This window comes from Alosa pseudoharengus, unplaced genomic scaffold, assembly GCF_046254945.1.
Source record: "Alosa pseudoharengus isolate Yale_2024_CS ecotype anadromous, Long Island Sound unplaced genomic scaffold, YU_APseudo_1.1 YU_APseudo_1.1_scf_51, whole genome shotgun sequence".
Taxonomy (NCBI): Eukaryota; Metazoa; Chordata; class Actinopteri; order Clupeiformes; family Clupeidae; genus Alosa; species Alosa pseudoharengus.
The window spans coordinates 304,302-323,843 of record NW_027468839.1 but is presented as its reverse complement, the minus strand read 5'-3'; the positions used below and the strand labels follow the sequence as shown (position 1 = coordinate 323,843).

The following is a 19,542-nucleotide window of genomic DNA, read 5'->3' as shown; positions in this document are numbered from 1 at the left end:
ACCAGAGGGTGCCAGGAGCCCGTTGGCCCTGTTGGGGGAGGCAGCAACCTCTCAGGTGACTGGCTTGGTGGATCAGGGACCACAAGGAACTCAGCCCAGCACGGTTCCCAGCACATCTTTGGAAGGGGGACGTCCCGCCCGTCAACGGAGGCCACCAGTCTGGTCTGGCGATTATCGGATGTCACCATAGGGGGGTGACTCGGGGACGAGTCCTTTTTTTTTCAAGAGGGGGGAAAGTGTGATGTGAGTGAATTGTGGGACTGTGGGGATTGTTAATCAGCTGGGACTGAATTTGGACTAATTGAATGAACTGCAACAGGTGAGGCTGATTGGGGTTACCTGAAACAGAACTGACAAAAGGGGAATGGGGGAAGCGATAGGGGAGATCACCTGACGGCTGCGGTTCGACACTCTTGGGTGCGGGAGGGTGTCGTTCGCAGTCATTTAGGATTGCCGGCGACGAAGACAGGTAGCCTAGCCGGGTTATTCGCTTCCTGAGTTAAGAGGGGAGGTTTGCTGCCTCCTGTATGTAGTCAGGGCCGGGGCCTTAGTAGAGTGGGGAGCCGCGTCTGTCTGCTGTCTGGTGTTCCGTGGCGTGGGGTGAGCCGATACGTCCTCCCTCCACGTCTGCGCTGTCCAGCTCCATTGGGAACTTGGAAATCAGCGCCACAAACTCAGACCCCAGGAGGGGGTGTCGCCGGTTGGCGAGTTAAGTGAACATTTTACTGTGTGTGTGTGTGTGTGTGCGCGCGCGCGTGCGTGTGTGTGCGCGTGTGTGTGTGTGTGCGTGTGTGTATGTGTTCTTAGGAGTGCATTGGGGGGGATGATAACGGGGTTAGTGGGGCAGTTGTGTATGCAGAGTGATCGTAACTTCTCTTGGACGGTTGTGGGTGCGTGTGTAATTCTCAGAGTGGAGTGATCACATAGTTTGCAGTGCCTTCTTATAGGGTGAGGTGTGTGCCAGTGTCGGTGTGGAACTTGGTGTGCGATTTAACGTCTACCTTTAATGAGTGAGATAATTTAATGAAGCTGGTTACTCTGCTGCTATTTACTGCCTTTGCTTCCGTGAACCCCCTGCACATTTTAAACCCGTATTAATGTTTACATATGAATTAATAATAAAGATTGTTACATTTGCCCAAACAACTGGTTGTGTTCATTTGCAGGCTTTGGTATTTATTGCAATTGAATTGCAAAACAAAGAAAACCCACATTTATTACAGTATTGACTGTTACTAACGAAGGTATTATAGCAATATTATAAATGTGGCGACAGAATAGCCTAGAACTTGGGTAGGCAAAGCGTTTAGTAGCCTATGCACTTGCGGTGATAGCCAAAACTAATGTGAATCGCGGACTATTCTACAACCAAATAAAGTAAAGGAGATTATTTGTACAGTACCTGCGTTAGCCAAGTAAAGGACGGGACTGCACCCTTCACAAACCGTAAAAAAGAAAGTTTATTAGTTTTACCGTTGACTACAGTTGACAGTTCACTATCAGTCCACACAAACAATTCTGGTTTCCTTGCACTAGCGATTTTCGACGTAGCCTATTCTGTCTGTATAGCCTACAGCGCGCAAGCTTTGGTCAATATCTGTAACAGAAACAGTGCCAACTATAGGCCTGGGATATGAAGTAACGCGTTGAGTCGTGTTGAGATGGATCCGTTTGGACGCAAATATTCTTGATACGGTTCCAGGGAAGACGGAGGAAAAAAAGATCGGTTTGGTCTGGTGGACTAGCCCTGAAGGAGCCTGTGAGGACGGTGTGAAAGAAAAACACAGAAGAACTCTTGAACCAAACCCAGCACAGAAGTGTGCTCCATCTTTGTACACAGCATGCTGCAATTGATGGAGAAAGCTTTGCTGTGGTGCACAGAGAAGGGAGATCAGCTCAGCATTGAAGTCTAGGAAGCTGATATGTTTGTATACCGTTTCAAGGGAGCACGCTTTATTGGCCCAGGTTACCAGTAAGGGGGCATGGCTACTTCTCTTACCCATCAACAATGCCATTGTGTACAAGGAGGGCAGCAGGGTACTTTCCCAAACGTTGATGGTACTGAGTTACATAACTGCATGAGAACCTGGGACTGTTATCATATTGCAGGAGGTAAGGTGGTAAGGTAACTTTATTTGTACCCAAGGGTAGATTTGGTTGCAGGTAAAAAGAGTGGGTTTCTTACATACACACATAGATGACATTGACAGAAAACAGTAACATAACAGTGGCAACAGTGCTCCAGACATAGAAATATCCCATAATGGCGAAACTGGACAAACCTGAGCTTTTTAGCCCACTGGTTCCACGTATTAATATGTTTTATATCAACAAAATCATTCCCTCTTCTTTTCACCTGGACTTGGAATGGTTACACACACAAGCCTTGTCTATGTATGGCCTTGTCTGCATTTGTCCTGATTCTGCACCAATAGACCCTTTCATGGAATTTTCATTATCAGCATCATAGTTTGCCCCACAAGACTTCCTTTTTAACATTCCATATGTTATCTTAATGCAGAGGAAGTAGATTGGGGCCCAAATAGAATGTTCAAGCATTGTTTTTGTTTACCTTGTTGAAAGGGTCCATACAAGGCGCTTGTCTTAAAAGGGACTTCCTCACTTCTGCTGCTCGCAGTACACTGACTCTGACTCCCATTCCACCCCTCTACCACTACCAGTTGGTCTTCATGTCTGGGGATAGGCTCTGGCCTCTGCCATATCTCGTCAGAAGATCTGAGATCTTCATAGCTGTTTAAAGTCTTTTGAGCTGTTTGACTGAGGACAGAGGCCTACGCCAAAGACTGTTTACACTAGAGATCTGTTATCCTTTCCTTCCTTATGGTTAATATGCACTCACCTTGGGTGCATATATAACATAGAAAGAATAAGTATGTGTGTGTGTGCCGCGTGTGTGTGTGTGTGTGTGTGTGTGTGTGTAGGGAGGGGAGACAAAACAACGATAATGCAGAGACAGTGATCAGGTTTCGCTGTAGTATGTCATCACCTTGATTTCTGACGGGTAATGCCCAGAGCTGGGTGGCTAAGCACACGAGCATACCTGGTCACAAGTGCATACCTGGGGCCTATTGCACAAAACTAGGATAAGGGATTAAGCCGGGATATCTTGGTTATCCTGGCTCAATTTATCCGTGATCCAGTTGCACAAAAGCGGGATAGGGGGCAGCAGGATATGTTATGGTATAAGTTACCATGGCGATTTATTCTTTGGAGCTAGCCTGCTCCAGACCAGGCTAAGTTCCAGGATCTATTTAATCTCATCCCTTATCTCAGTCAGCAGTCACCACAAACGGAAACCAATAATTATTCCACTGCCCACTACACATTGTTATCACATATACCTAGACCCATTGTCATTATTTAAACGTTTGTGATCATTAATTAACTTTTACATACTCGCCATTCCCGACCTGTTATGCGACAATGTGACATCACGGGAGTGCCTAACCATTTCGCACGTGGTGGTGGCGGAACTAGTTGCAATATTCTCCTAAACAGAGGTGTTGCTGTTTGTTGCCTGTTGTGAAAAGGCTATCGCTACCTACTTCACACCGTAGAAGAAGCAATGAAGCCGCTAGTTGCCATGGTAAATCAGTGAATCTGTGATCGGTGGCGGGGTCTATTTGAGGGAGCCGTGAGCGCGCACTTATCCAGGATAGGTTTCACCTGGCTTGATGAATCCGTGTCTGCTCATCCTGGCTTGGTCTTTGTGTAACCAATTAAGCCTGTACGCTCTTGTTTTGGATTCATTGAGCGCAGCTCAGTAACTTATCCCGGATGTCTTAATTCTGCTTTTGTGCAACGGACCCCTGGTCTTCCAACCAATCTAAAACAAACAAACAAACCACAACAGACACCTGCACACATGTGCACACACACACACACACACACATGCATGTATACTTACATACATACACACATGTTGGGTATACGCTGCTTACTATGTGTGCATACAAAACATATGGAGAGAAAGAGAGAGAGAGAGATAGGAAAACAGGTTTTTACTGTCACCACCATCACAAAACACTCATTGATAATCTTTAAATGCACCCTGTGCAGTGCGGGAATGCCAGTGACGTTCTTTCTCATAGAACACTCTTGTTAATCACCAGGACATAATACATGACCCAGTGAACCTAGATTCTTTTCAGTTGGCCGTTAAATAATTTGTAATGATTATAAACACAATTTCATTCATACCAAAGCAATGATTCATACCAACCTATTCCCTCCCTATATTAGCTGAGCTTCTAGGGCAGATTGATGTGAAACTCAGTCTCCTGATTGACTGCTCACATTAGCCAATCAATGCTCTTGCTCCCACTGGGTGAGGCCAAGGCCCAAGCCCTTTGAAAATTACACATCAGGCTCATTATACTGTCTGTTATGATCACATTTCACACAGTATGAAGGCAGTGAGTGTTTGCAGTTGCCACACTTCACACTGTCCGAAGGTCTGAGAAACGTCTGTAGGCAATGGCTACAAATTACTGGGAGTGAGTCAACTTTGCCCATAGCTGTACATGCACACACACTCACCCATACCCCCCCCCCCCCCCCCCCCCCACACACACACACACACAGATGTACACATACTGTACACACAAACACACGCACGCACACACACACACACACACACACACACAAACAAACACACACACAATGAGCCTCAAAGCATTCGACTGGACTGTTCTGTCAGAGGAAGTTGACGGTTTGCAAATGTCATGCCCCAGTAGTTAGTGGGCCGAGAGGCCTCTGCATCTGATAAATATCCCCCCATCACAGTGGAAACTAGGCCAAGACCATCCCACAGCTTGTTCCACCAGTAGTGAAAGTGATGCCCCTGATGCTCCTGATTAAGACCATCCGGTATCCACCGTTGCTCACTTCCTCTCCCTTGCAGCCGAAGCCTCCTCAGGCATGTCCAAATGTCTTTTCCGGAAGAATCTGCACATCCCCCTTTTAGGTGTCGCTGGCCTGGAGAGAGCCTAGTGACCGGAGTTCATCTGCTTCATCTCCAAGGAGCGCTCTCTCCGCTCTGCGGTTTCTAGTGCGCCATTGAATCTAGGACATCTTAACCAAGACCCTCCAAATGTCATGACCTCAATACACTGTGGTTAACCCACACAACGTGAACCCTTTTTAAAACATGCTCCAAACACTGCCATTTGTTGAATGCCTTCAGGTGCAAGCATAAATTGAATAACTATATTAAAAAACAAAATACCATTTTCATGGATGATAATGAGCAGGTGTCCAAAACAGGTATATATCCTGGTGAATGAGAGACTCTCTCTCTCTCTCTCTCTCTGTCTCTCTCTGTCCTTTCTTTTTTCCAAGTGGTTGTGGTTGGAAAGTGAGCATGGAGGTTGGGGGTTGACGTATGAGGAAATGGGCACATATAAATACCTGAGCAAAGAGAAGGTGAGAGCAATACAAAGACAGAAAAAGAGAGAGAGAGAGAGAGAGAGTGAGAGGGAGAAAGAGAGAGAAAAAAAGTGAGTAAGAAGTACAAAAGGGCCGGGAATAAGAAGGGCGTGTCGGCAGGCGTGCATCTCTGAAGAAAAAACGAGATCGGACAGCAGTGACTGAGAGAGACCATCCGTGGCTGCCGAGCTCATCACTTCACCGCCATGCGTGGGACGCTGCAGAGAGGGCTGCTGGTGGCCCTGCTACTCCTGGCGACGGTCGTGTCCTGGGGCCGCGCGGCGACTGCACTCACCCCCAACTGTGTTCCCCGTGAACTCTGCATGGACACCGATGCGCTCCAGAAGTTGGCTCAGACCGTGGCGCACAACATAGTGAGTACTGCGTTTTGTGGCATGCGTTTTGTGAGCTCAGTCAGTGATCGTTTGGTTCACAGACCGGCGTTTTGTGGCATGCGTTTTGTGAGCTCAGTCAGTGATCATTTGGTTCACAGACCGGCGTTTTGTGGCATGCGTTTTGTGAGCTCAGTCAGTGATCATTTGGTTTACAGACCGGCATTTTGTGGCATGCGTTTTGTGAGCTCAGTCAGTGATCATTTGGTTCACAGACCGGCGTTTTGTGGCATGCCTTTTTTTGTGAGCTCATCAGTCAGTAATCGTTTGGTTCACAGTGTGCTTGAAACTAGGGCTGACGGGAGGGAAGGTGTGTCACTGTATGGCATGCTGCTTTGAGAGATGTTGTGTCAAATCCATAAATGCACAGGCAAACAGGAAATACATGCAAGGGTAGCTCTGCAGATGCCTTAATAACTCTTTGCCAAGGTATGACAGTCGTGTGCTTACGGACCGTGTGTGTGTGTGTATCTGTGTTTGCATTCACAACTCACACTTTTAACTCACCACAAACAATAGTCGTTTCCTCTGATTGTGAAAGCTGCTGAGAAAACAGATAGCGTTTGTAGCATTTGTAGGTTTTAGTACAAATGTAGGGGAAAGGTATGTGTATGTTTTGAGCATTATGATCAAGTGTTGATTTTCATTTCCCCCAGAGTTCAGCACATAATTGGAGAATTCTTCTCAACATGAATCAATTTATGCAAATAAGAAGATGGGTAAGGAATATTTTGGATCATATTACAGTCCAATAATATAATAAAAATGATTAATAACCTAAAATGAAATTACACTTCTAATGTAGTTTTACTCAAAGAGTGATACAAACTATTTTCATTTCCAATTGTACCTCCAGTCTTATGGAAAAGTGAATAATAATAATGATGATTATTATAAATAAAGTGACTAATATAATGATTAATATAATAATAACAAAGTGATCTTTTACATTTCATCCATCTTCCCCTCTCATAACAGCGAAATCTTCATGGCTGTGTCATGTTCCGAGTTGTCAGCTTCTATGAGCGTGTTCTCCGGGAGAAGCTGGGCCTTAAAGAGAACGAAGACGTTGGCGATCACAGGGGTCCACTCGTGGACCTTATGGGGCTCATGCAACACCTGGACGACTGTGTCCGTGTGGTGAGTTATCCTGTTGCCCTGGGCAACGCTACCTTGCTCCCCTCCATACTGAACCTGACACTTTAAAGGGCTGAATGATATTTCAACATACAGTACAAGCGTTTCAGACTGTGACTACACTCTAACTAAAACTATTCTAACTAAACACTAAACCAAAACTTCTGAATGGGCTAAATGAATGTGTGTGTGCTTTTTTTTTAGGATGAGGGGAAGTGTGAAAGATTGAATGAGAAAGCTGAAAAGATGCCACTTATTGAGGTAATGTCTTTTTTGATGAATGAAAAATTACTTTGTACTGCAAAAGTGTCAATTCAATTTGTTGAGGACCCCCCTGAAAACGAGATGTTACATCTCAAGGGATTATCCTCCAATAAAGAAATTGAAATTGAAATTCACGCTTGCACCTGTAGATACTTCATGCTGAAACTCTGTCTTTGTAGCTATCATCTACCAAAAAAAGGACACCAAAACAGTGGGCAATACTACAGATTCAGCATCTTAATGAAGCCATAAAAAAGGTAAATGTGACCAATATATCTACAAACACACACACTCACACATACACACACACAGACTAACACCGATGGACTTTGCTGGAATGTGCAACTTATTTGCAGAGGTGTGTTATTTACATCACATCTTCTCTGATTATTTCATAGGTTTGTTTTCTCTCTTTCTGTGTGTGTGTGTGTGTGTGTGTGTGTGTGTGTGTGTGTGTGTGTGTGTGTGTGTGTGTGTGTGTGTGTGTGTTGTGTGTGTGTGTGTGTGTGTGTGTGTGTGTGTGTGTGTGTGTGTGTGTGTGTGTTTGTGTGTGTGTGTGTGTGTGTTTGTGTGTGTGATATGCTGTCTAGTCTAATGTCCTGTGTGTGTGTGTGTGTGTGTGTGTGTGTGTGTTTGTGTGTGTGTGTGTGTGTTTGTGTAGTTGATAAAATCCAACAAAAACAAACTATTAAATGCTACTTTATCTTTGCCCCCCTTTCCCTTTTCCTCTCTTCTCCCTCCCTCCCTCACTTGTCTCTCTATCCCTCATCCTCACTTTCTTTCTCTCTCCATCTCCCTTTTCCTCCATCCCTCCATCTCTGCATCTCTATCCCTCTCTCTTCTCTCATCACCCTAACCCCCTCCCCCCTCCTTCCTTTCTCCACTGTCTTCTATCAGATCAGTGAAGAGGACACCATAAACAAGGCACTAGATGAGCTGAAGCTTCTCCATAACTACATCAGAGGACGCGGCGTCCGCAAATGGTCAGATGACTAAAGAGATGGAAGCCATCTTGTTAGCTCATTTTAGCTAATAGGTGCAGTTGTGAAGTATGCGACACTTTTCTTTGTCCCTCTGTGCCTGTGTTTAGCGGTGAAATGCAGGTACCTGTCTTTTAGTAAGCAGCAGCAAACCACTCAACACTTAAAGACACTGGCTTTGTATACCTTTGGTGTTATTACTGTAGCCTGTGTATATGAATATAGACAATTCAAAGCACAGATGACATCCTTTAAGAGTATAATTTTGACATTGTAGGGCAAATGGTTATTTGTTTTCTCATAAAGCCTGGCAGACTTAGCTTCTCTGCAAAACATGCCATGCAAAACCATGCAAAACTGTATAGCCTGTTGGAGCTCCACAAGGACAAACCAAACAGTTGATCAAATGTTCTATCACTGGCTAGAGCAAGGTTTATGAAGATTACAGTAAGTTCTTATTGGTGCTGCTAAATTATATGTTGCCCTATGTTAAGTCTTGACTTGTTTTTTCTATTTAATGTAAAACATGAAATGGATCCCTTTCATGCAACTCCTGTACTTTCGGTGAAAGGCTACGATTTCTTGCACATGCAGGATTATTGCATCCAATGCTAAGTAATAATTTGTCAAGAATATGATGCATTGTTAGACACACAAATACACTGAATGTATAACACAGACATATCTTTAAAACAAAAGTTTCATAACATTTATAAAGCCACACACACACACACACACACACACACACACACACACACTTGACATTGTCAGACTGAATGTATTTGCTGAATGATTGTAGAACTGTGTATATGCTAGTCTTTTATTTGCTTTCCAATACAAATGATGCAATGATGACAATAATAATATAATAATATCATAATGATAATAATAATATTAATAAAAACATAACACACTTCACATATCTCTGTGTGTTTACCTTGAGCTGGAAAGTCCATATGATCAAAGTGAAATACATGCTCTCAGAGCAACACATGCCCAAGTTGGAAGCTGAGCAATACTGATGTGGACCAGCTGTGTTCTAGAACTGATGTGGCTCTGTTCCACAACTGCTTTGGACCAGTTCTAGAACAGCAACAGATGAAACCACACCACACTCAGCTGCTAGCTAGCCAGGAGAGGACCATGTTGACAAACTGGTCTCATGTATTCACAAAGGAAGGTTGTTTAGCTCGGAGCCCCAGCCACAAAATTCCATGGAAATTCAGGGGGATTTTCTTCTCCTCCTTGTCATTGTTATGCACTGGAAACAAAACATTGACTCCCAGGATCAGTAAATGAATCCAGCCTCTCAGTCAGCTCATGAATCAGGTCAGGGGAGCCGCCACACAACAGATGCAGCCGTTAAGTAATTATGTTGATCACTGTGGTATAATGTACCAAGGCACATCTACTGTGTTTGGCACACACATATGAAAAAAGATAAGATCATTTCACACTGAGCGACTGAGCCTTTAGAGGGAGCTACTGTATGAACTCTTGTCTGTATACAAATCTCTCCATGGTCTGGCCCCTATCTACCTGTCACCTACCCCCCACCGATCTTCTCCACCAGCATTCCCCTTCCAGAGCACTACGTTCAGCAGACCAACTGCGGCTGGAAGAACCCAGGGCCAGGCTGAAAACTAGGGGGGACAGAGACATTTCAGTGGCAGCCCCTAGACTCTGGAACTGCCTCCCCGTCCACATCCGTTCAGCTCAGTCTCTGAATGATTTTAAGTCCCTTTTAAAGACCCACCTCTTTTCACTTGCCTTTGGCTAGTGTCTCCCTTTATGCCCCAGTGTTTAGTTTTAAATGTTCTTTTTTCTGCATTTCTTAATTTAATTTAACTGTAGCCCTTTTTGTTTTTGTGCCTTCCTGTATTTATTTATTGCACTTTACTGTAAAGCACTTTGGTGCGGCTAAGCCGTCTGTAAATGCGTTATATAAATAAAATTGACATTGACATTGACATTGACTGGTATGTTACGCAACTCAGTCTCTGACACCCATCACACTGCTTTGTCAAACTGCTGCTTATGATTTTTCAGTAGGCCCCTGAGGCTGCCACGGTATTACAAACCATCCATTCAGGCATGCCACAGACTACTGTGCCTCTGTTTCAGATATTCAAACACCTGTCAAAAAGCACCTGTGTAAAACGCAATGACGATGTGACGTAACTAAAAACATTCTGTTTCCAAAGATAGCTCCCAGTCATCACAAAGCCAATTAGAATAGCCAAGAAAAGCAGAAGTCTAGTCTACAAATAGACATGGTATTAAATACAAAAACCCCAACGTTCTGTCCCACTCTAAAAATAGGTGCCAACTGACGACAACCCAGCTTATCTCACTGGCCAGTCTAGCTCTCTTCATGGGAGTTTTGGAGGAATTTTTACAGGAGTGAGTGCATGTGTGCCAGTGTTTGAGAGAGACTGAGAGGTGAAAGTGTGTGTGTGTGTGTGTGTGTGTGTGTTTGTGGGTGTGTGTGAGAAAGATAGAGAGACTGTGTGGGAGAGAGAGACTGAGAGGTGAAAGCGTGTGGTGTGTGTGTGTGTGTGTGTGAGTGAGTGAGTGAGAGAGAGAGATTAGACCAACACCAAGAACACTGCACTGACATGGGGCCCTTCTACAAAACACTCACACATCTCTCTCGGGCTGGGGTACTTTCAACAACACGTTCTCGACACTCAAAGCACTTCACCAATGTAGCACCCACCTGGGTGATGCAGGGCAGCCATTATGCACCAGAACGCACACCACACACCAGCTTGAGGTGGACAGTGAGGGATTGAATGAATGAGCCAGTTACACTGGGGTTGATTAGGGGGGCAGATTGAATGAGCAAGGTTAGGATTTTAGCCAGGAGACCGGGGAACCCCCTACTCTTTGCGATATGTGCCATGGGATCTTTAATGACCAGAGTGAGTCAGGATATGTGTAATGGGATCTTTAATGACCAGAGTGGTTTAATGTCTCATCCAAAGCACAGCATCTCTTAAAGTACAGTGTCCCCATCATTGCACTGGGGCATTGGGGTAAATCTTTTTGGCCAGAGGGAAGAGTGCCACCTACTGGCCACCCACCAAGATCACTTCCAGCAGTAACCTAGTCTTCCAAGGTGGTCTTCCATCCAAGAACTAACCAGGCCCAAAGCTGCTTAGCTTCAGCAACTCAGCTAAGACAGGGTATCCGCTGGTCTGGCTGCTGGATGGCTTTCATTTGAGTAGTTGGCAGAAAGAGATCTGAAGCCCTCAGCTTACTCCCAGCCCTGGAACCTTTGGTTAACAGAAAATCTATTTCACAAACACAATAGAAGGACATGTAATTATTGAATTAAATGGCATCCTTAGCTGCTTAAACAGCCAATGAAAAAAATCAACACTGTGCATGGTGGCTTGTACATGATGTGGTTATTGTTTTAAAAAAAATCTTCCCTTAAAACCAAAAGCAAAACGAAAGACCCTGAAATGAAAAGTCCGCTGTTTTTTTTTTTTTTTTTAAGAAAACCACACCAACTTGAGCGAACGTCACCGCTAATAATACAAAGAGAGAAGAGATGTGTTCCATTGTGGACGACGACGTAGACCACACCAGTGCATCAGCCTCCTCTTGTAGTGTCATGGTTTGTGTCAGATGACAAATCTACGAGTGAATGAGGGAGCAAAAACCACAAGAGTATGTGTATATGTTAATGTGGCCCCCAACACCTAAAGGTCATCTTGAAGTACACCATCTGTCTGCATATACTGTAATAAAACAACATCAAATGTATCAGTGCATCAGTGTATGAGGTAGTGAGAACTTCATGAGAAAATACACTTTATTACGCATTACCAACACAACATATAGCTAACTACCCTTAGTGAATATGGCAAATATACATATAACCAACAAAAGATACTGAACCATCAATTAAAACCAAGCAGTCCATGCAGACTTCATAGAGATGAATATGTTAAGGAAATTGTATGGCCCACTGGTCATTATTGGAAAATAAGTCCTGACAGGACAGGGCAAACAGGACTGCTGCAATCACACATAAGAAATATTGGATATCGGAATGTTGGGAAGGTCCGTTTATATTAATGAAACTTTCTGTAGCATTGTGAGGAGCGGAATAGTAATGTTTAGTATTGTATTGAATCTTGTATATGCACTGCATCGTTGCGGTCCCTGCTGTAAGGAGGGGGGGGGGGGGGGTGGAGGTAAGACGCTGCAGGGGCTGCAGGATGTTGGTTTGAGTGGTGGCTTCTCGCCTCTGCGGTCCTGAAACTCCCCCCACCCCACCCCACATGGTCTGCCTCCTCAGTCACTTCTGGTAAGCCTCAGGACCTGTCTGGCTTACGATAAGCACCGTCATCAGGTATGAGCGCGCCAGCGCGCACACACGCACACACACACACACACACGCACACACACACACACACACACACACACACACACACACATGTAGACACACAAAAGCACTGAGGGGGCTCCACTGAGAAGGGTCTTTACAGGGCTTATCTGACCTCACGGCCCCTCCCTTCTCCCCAGGCTGAGCAACTTTATGTAGCTACGAGACTGCTTGGCGAGGTGTAACTCTTTCTCTGAAACTCTGCCTGCCGGAGAGGGGAGAGGATATGGTGGGAGGGACCAGCCTCTTTCAGCGAAGCCCGCTTGCCACTTGAGGTTTCAGAGAAGCCATGTCATGCTGTGCCTTCTTCGCATTGGCTATTGCCTGGTGCAACACAGAGTCAAATGTTCCAAGCTGGCCTTCTTGGACTGCACAAACTCCAAACGTTGGGTCCATATTTGGACACCGTGTGCAGGAGGGGATATTTTTGAGAAAATGTGTATTGTGTAATGTGTCCACTTAATAAAATGCACACAATGAATTGGCGAATACCATTAGGCCATTGATAAGGATTTGTAATAATGATGTGATAAGTAATAATTCAGTCAGATTTTTCTTAGGCATCTCTGCGTTAGATTGCTGTCTGCGTCATCCTTTTCTATTTCTGGCAACGTTTATGTAGTGTGTGAGTCTGTGTGTGTGTGTGTGTGTGTGTACATGTCAGAGGATGTGTGTACATGTGTGAGTGTGCATGCACATGTGTGTGTGTATGTGTGTATGTGTGTGTGTGTGTGTGTGTGTGTATGTGTGTGTGTTGCAGGTTTTATGTGCTGGGGCTTTAACAGTTTCATTTTTACTGGCATGCTGAGCTTGCATCGAAAACAAGCCTACTGAAACTTCCCTGTGCTTCTGCATGTCAGACAGAAAAGTCCCTGGGCTGAGGTCGCCAGAGGCTAGGCTAGGCTAGCACACAGCAGACAGCACCGCCAGCACATTTGCCACTTTCATTTGAGGCTTTGGGACTTCACACAACCTGTTTGTTAAACAGGGAATCGGGGCCTTTACCCAGATGTCAGAAGCCGAAAACAGAGTTGGGATAAGCATTTCGTCCCCTTAGAATTATAGGGTTCTATCTACATTCTGAGTAGTTCTGAGATATTGAGCTTCAAAGTTTTAGAATTCCATAGAGTTATACTGATAAGTGGAACAAACCTCTTCAGATATAATGTCCAAAAATGCATACAACTCCAAGAAACACCTCACCTCATCTTCTTAAGATGTCACAGAATAAGAATATGTCAATAACTCAATGTTGACAAAAATGTCAGATAGAACCGTATAATTCTAAGGGGACGATTTGTGTCCTTCATTTCTCAGCAATGAGCACCTGTCAGGAGGTCTGTTATTAGCCATTTTGGGGAATTGTAACTAATGCACTATTGCTGTTTGAAATGTTTTTTATTTTGAAAGCAGTGAGCTTTTTACTGATCCAATGATCCCACCGGTCATGTAGTAGTTCTATCTGAGCATCGGTGAGCATCCACAATGATCCTACTGGTCATGCAGTAGTTCTATCTGAGTGACTTACATGTATCTGTCCACTAATTGACTACCCTTCCTTCAGCCTGGGTACTAACTTCCCTGTGGACGTTTGGAGCATCAGATGACACACGATGCTGGAACTCCCCTTTGGACGTTTGGAGCATGAGATGACACACAATGCATCTGGCCAGGTCGAAGCTCGTCTGTTTGAGGTGACCGGTCCAGTTGTTCCTGTTCATAAGCCTACTGCAATAGGGGATGCTGTGCCGTTATTGCTGATCCATAAACCTTGAGGAGTTACAAAAGGAATTTAATCATGACTCCACACGTGATGCAAAACGGTCCCTTAAACTTTTGCCTTTTGGGCTGCAGTTTAACTGTACTGTAGCTATAAATGTTTTGACAGTTCAAGTATGTATATACTGGATGTAAATACAAAGACACAAAGAAATGTGGAAAAACATAAAAACCTAAACACACAAACTGTAGCAGAAGGATGAGACTTGAGCCTCTCCCTAATATTATATGTCAGCTATAAAAAAAATATGAAGCATATTTTTTTACAATACCCATACTGTATATGTGAGCCATGTTTTGTATGTGAGCCAATTTAGGCTAAATGGACAATTATTCATATTTTAAACCAAAAGTGGCAGTCACAATTAAGATTCAATTAATAATGTCATGCAATGTATGTCAATCATAGGCCAATAGGCCATTATTCGTTTCACTGGCAACCACAAAATAGATGTACAGGTAATACAATAACGGAGGAATGCTCCAGGAGTAAGAAATCCCTCTGTCACTCTCAACCAAGTGTTTGAGAGAAATGAATATGTCACACTTCACTTAGGGGGGGTCTCATTAACCACTTCCTCTTCCTGGCCTTTAGCACATCATCCCACCTGCAACGTCAAGCATCTGTAACAAGGTGTCTTTGGGAAATTTTCAATGTAACCACTATGAGGCTTCTAAGTCCTCTGGCCAGACCCCTAGTCATATTTATTCTCAATGAGTATATACTGTGTCTGTGTGTAACTGTTGCTTTTGTACCTTGATGCTGGCACACAGAGAAAAATGGCCGTTTCTATGCCAGGCATGAGAGTTCTATGGCATGAGAGTCTCATGACTTCCTTCTCTGTCAAATGGAGTGAATAACAAGTGAGAACAGACAGCAAACTCTGTCTATGGTTCAGGCAATATGTGTTTCTCACAGGTCTAGATAAGGATCAGTCTAAGACGGGCGAGATAGGGATCTACTGTACATGTAAACCGCAGCCGAGAGCGAGAGGGAGCTTCTCATGTTTTGCTTTAAACAGACGCCAATAAACACTGATAAGACCAAACCAAAGGGAAGGCAGCTGAACCACAGAAACTTCTCAGTAACTTTAGGTGATATGGTGAATATTTGTGCAGTAACCATATTTTTTATGTGCCCAATAAAAGAAAAGAAAATGAATAATATTTTTATTTCCGTATTGTAACAAACCACAATTTTTGGTTTAGAATTTTTTTATTGGTTTAACACACTCAAACACATGAACATCCCATGCCAGGCCAGACCCGGCCCTTATGCCTCAGCACTAAACCTCTGCTTCAGGCTGTACTGGCAGCAAACACTAGTTAACCCTGGTACTACGCACTCTAGCAACTGTAGAACACAGCCACAACTGTAAAGATGATGCATATAACCAACATTGAAGTTTTTGTACGAATAAGGGTGGATGGATATGAGTGAATGTTTATGTATGTAGATATAACAGCATCTACACACATCTATAAGTGAAAGAAGTAAGAGTGGGTGTAGAATTGTCTTCTACTATTTTTCCACCACAGAGAGATGAAGTAATTTTCTATGGAATGCATGGAAATTCTACTTAGTCACACACTGTGGTGAGCATCCTTCCAACAGGCCAGCTCTGCATCAGCCCCCCCCCCCCCCCCCCTCAATCACTCACTCTCTCTGCCCCCCCTCAATACTCACTCTCCCCCCCCCCTTAATCACTCACTCTCTCTGCCCCCCCCCTCTCCATCACTCACTCTCTCCATCACTCACTCTCTCCATCACTCACTCTCTCTGCCCCCCCCTCTCCATCACTCACTCTCTCCATCACTCACTCTCTCTGCCCCCCCCCCTCTCCATCACTCACTCTCTCCATCACTCACTCTCTCTGCCCCCCCCTCTCCATCACTCACTCTCTCCATCACTCACTCTCTCTGCCGCTCAATGTCGTTTGCATGTTGGAAAGGCCAAACTTGCCTTTTGCCGTTTCCATGAGCTGGCGTGTATGTGTCACTTCCTGTGTGGCCCCGGCAACGCAGCATCGTGCAAACAAGCATTATACACGTGGGTGCAGCATGCTTCCTCTGAAACTCCAGTAAAGTCATTGAGTTTACTTGCCACTCCCGCCTGCCTTAATCTGCATGGCTATTTTTGGCATATTTGTGTGGATAAGAAACCACTAAACAAAAGGTTGGGCAACTCTAGTCAAGCCAGTCCATTTCTTTTCTTTTTACTTTTACTCACTTCATTTTGCTGGGTATTTTTGGCACATATTAGATAAGTCAGAGAAGAGCCTAAAAATCTGCATGACACCCATGACATTGCACAACTAAAGTAAAAGTATTTCATGTGTGAGCAGGGCTGGACTGGGAACTAAAATCTCCCCAAGTACACACAACACAATAATCTGGCTATTCATATAGGCTATGTTACTCTATATAGTTACACTATAAGCACTCATAATGTTACAAATGAAGATGACAACTCATCCTATGTATCACAATTGATTGACATTCACGCTCAAGGACACAGCAAATCACCACGCCACCACTGGCAGAGTATTAAACATTAACCTACCTTATCCTTACAAATCCTCTGGATTACGTGATATAGGCCTAATCTAAAGAGTAGCCCAATAATTATGTTGAGCATAAAGGTTAGCTGATAGCATTGCACACTGAATTGTCAGTCAGCTGCTACAAAAAATGGCAATAAAAAGAATTTATAGCCAAACGTTACAGCCTAGGTGAAAATAAAGAGATATAAGGCCTGCAGGATTCAGGGGCTCCATTAGCAGACATATTCAGAATGATATTTTCATTAGTGTATAATCGCCTGCATTACCCTTTTGTATTTTTGTATTAAAAACGCTTATTTTGGTTTTGATTGAATTATTTCCCACCTAGTCTCTGACATTACATGGATGGATAGATAGATCCACAATCTGTTCCTAGAGGATTTCCGGTTGAAACTTTCACAACCAATGCAAATACTTTGAAATAAAAATGAATTGAACTTTATTGTAATGCTCTTCAAAATGTCGACTTAAAAACATTATTTATGTTGAAAGGGTCTATACAATTGATAAAATTGTAGGCTATGTCAGGTGGCATAATACATTATGAATACTTTATAACAATGTATACTAATATACATAACTGATACTGAAGTTCAGTAATGTGTTTGTATGAGGTATACATGTGTTGTGTTTGTATGAGGTATACATGTGTTGTGTTTGTATGAGGTATACATGTGTTGTGTTTGCGGATTGTGAAGGATACTGAGAAATGCCTTTACATCAGAATGATTGAGGTGAGAAAAATCTTTTCCTTTGCTGGGTCAGGAAATGGCTATATGACTAAGGAGTTCTCTGTTTCACACATGTGCACAAAACACACACACACACACACGCACACACATTAGCGATTAGTCCGTTAGCATGAGAATCTGTTGTTCACCTGACCTGTTGAAAGTGGACTCTCCCATGCTATGGCCTTGCTCTCCTCGCCTCGCCTCAGCAGTTGCAACTTTCACAGTGCTGTCTTGCTCTTTTCGCTTGCTGCACCATTTTGCATTGACCTCTGCGGTGTACTGTGCAAGCAAACACCCCACTTGTGAAGACAACGGTATGCATTGGCATTCACACTCTCGAGCAACCCACCACGACACTGGCAGCCCACGCAGCAGTGTTGGTTCCAGGTCATTAGCAGTTTTGCCATTTCCGCTGGTCTAGATCGATTGAAACCTACAGTACAAAAACCTGTATGGGGGCCCATCCATTAACCTGTATGACGGCCCATCCATTAACAAACGAGGTTGAGCATGGATTCCTTGGTATGGGTGTGTAGCTGTACATGAGTGTGCATTTATTGTGTGTTTGTATGTGTGTGTGTGTGTGTGTGTGTGTGAATGCTTCCTGCATAAATCACTATCTCTGAAAGCATCATCTCTCCTAACCTCTGTGAGCAGCTTTGTGAAGTTTTCTCTCTTCCGGCTACCGTGCTTTAGACTTTAGCCTCGGATGGAGCGCAGGGCAAAACCACAGTCCACCAGCCCACACGGTCCACTCTGAGTCCACCAGTCCACACGGTCCAGCCTACACGGGCCCCTAGCTGCCTGCTGAGTGGCACATTTGTGCTCTAAAGAACTCGGTTCGGGGCCATATTCCACAGATAGTTACCCAGGTGGCCAGGGCCAGCTGGTGAGGTTAATGTGATTGAGTTGCACAGTGTTTGGTGTGTGTGTGTGTGTGAGAGAGAGAGAGAAGGGTGAGAGTGAGAGAGAGAGAGAGAGAGAGTGTGCGTGTGTGTGTGTGTGAGTATGCATGTGCGTGTCCGTGTCCATGTGTGTGTATATGTGTATGAAGTCCAATCAGTCTGTCTGTAATTGTAACTGTAATTACTTGTACCTGTGTGTCTTCCAACTGCTAGGCCTTTTTCCATTCATTGCAGTTTCACGCACACATTCTCCAATTTATTTAATTCTCTGATATGTAGCAGATGTAATGACGGATTGAAAAGAAAAAGGTTTGGTGTCTCTGGTGACCTAGACAGCCATTAGATATTGTGCATCTTTCAGTATGAAACATGAAGATACACAACCTGATCTACTGATCAAAGTGATCTTCATCTTCTGACTTCATCTTGAAGTCGAACTATAATGACTTGGATGTGTGTGTGTGTGTGTGTGTGTGTGTGTGTGTGTGTGTTTGGATGTGTGTGTGTGTATGTGTTTGGTTCGCATCGCAACAAACGTTTTTCAAAATGACTTGTCAAAATGGAAACATCCCTCATGATCTCTGACACTGGATCAGTTCAGGCCTGAAACAGACTGCCATCTCTGATCTTACATCACTGACTCTGACCTATGATTTAGAGAGCCATGAATCTACATGTGGTCGAGCGTGAAACTGTGAGTCTCAGAGGATAGGGCAGGGAGGAGGAGGAGGAGTGCAGGCTGCATCACTTGTGTGGTGAGAGTGCCACTTGTATGTGGGACACTGGAGGTTTGCAAGCTTTGTAGCAACTGTGCTCTCCCTTTGTGTGTGTGTGCGTGTGTGTGCACTCTCCACACACACACACACACACACACATACACACACACAGATACAGCCAGGCATACAGACACACACACACACACACACACACACAGAGAGAT

General features: G+C 44.1%; 1 protein-coding gene across 1 annotated transcript; it reads left to right on the top strand.

Annotated features, from left to right (window-relative positions):
* The first annotated feature begins 5,471 nt into the window (after positions 1-5,471).
* On the top strand, positions 5,472-8,397 carry LOC143105426 (uncharacterized). Its single transcript, XM_076269417.1, has 6 exons — positions 5,472-5,822; positions 6,497-6,559; positions 6,819-6,980; positions 7,182-7,238; positions 7,421-7,498; positions 8,139-8,397. Exons 1-6 carry the CDS (start codon positions 5,655-5,657, stop codon positions 8,235-8,237), a joined length of 627 nt encoding a protein of 208 aa, XP_076125532.1. The 5' UTR covers positions 5,472-5,654; the 3' UTR covers positions 8,238-8,397.
* The last annotated feature ends 11,145 nt before the right edge of the window (positions 8,398-19,542 follow it).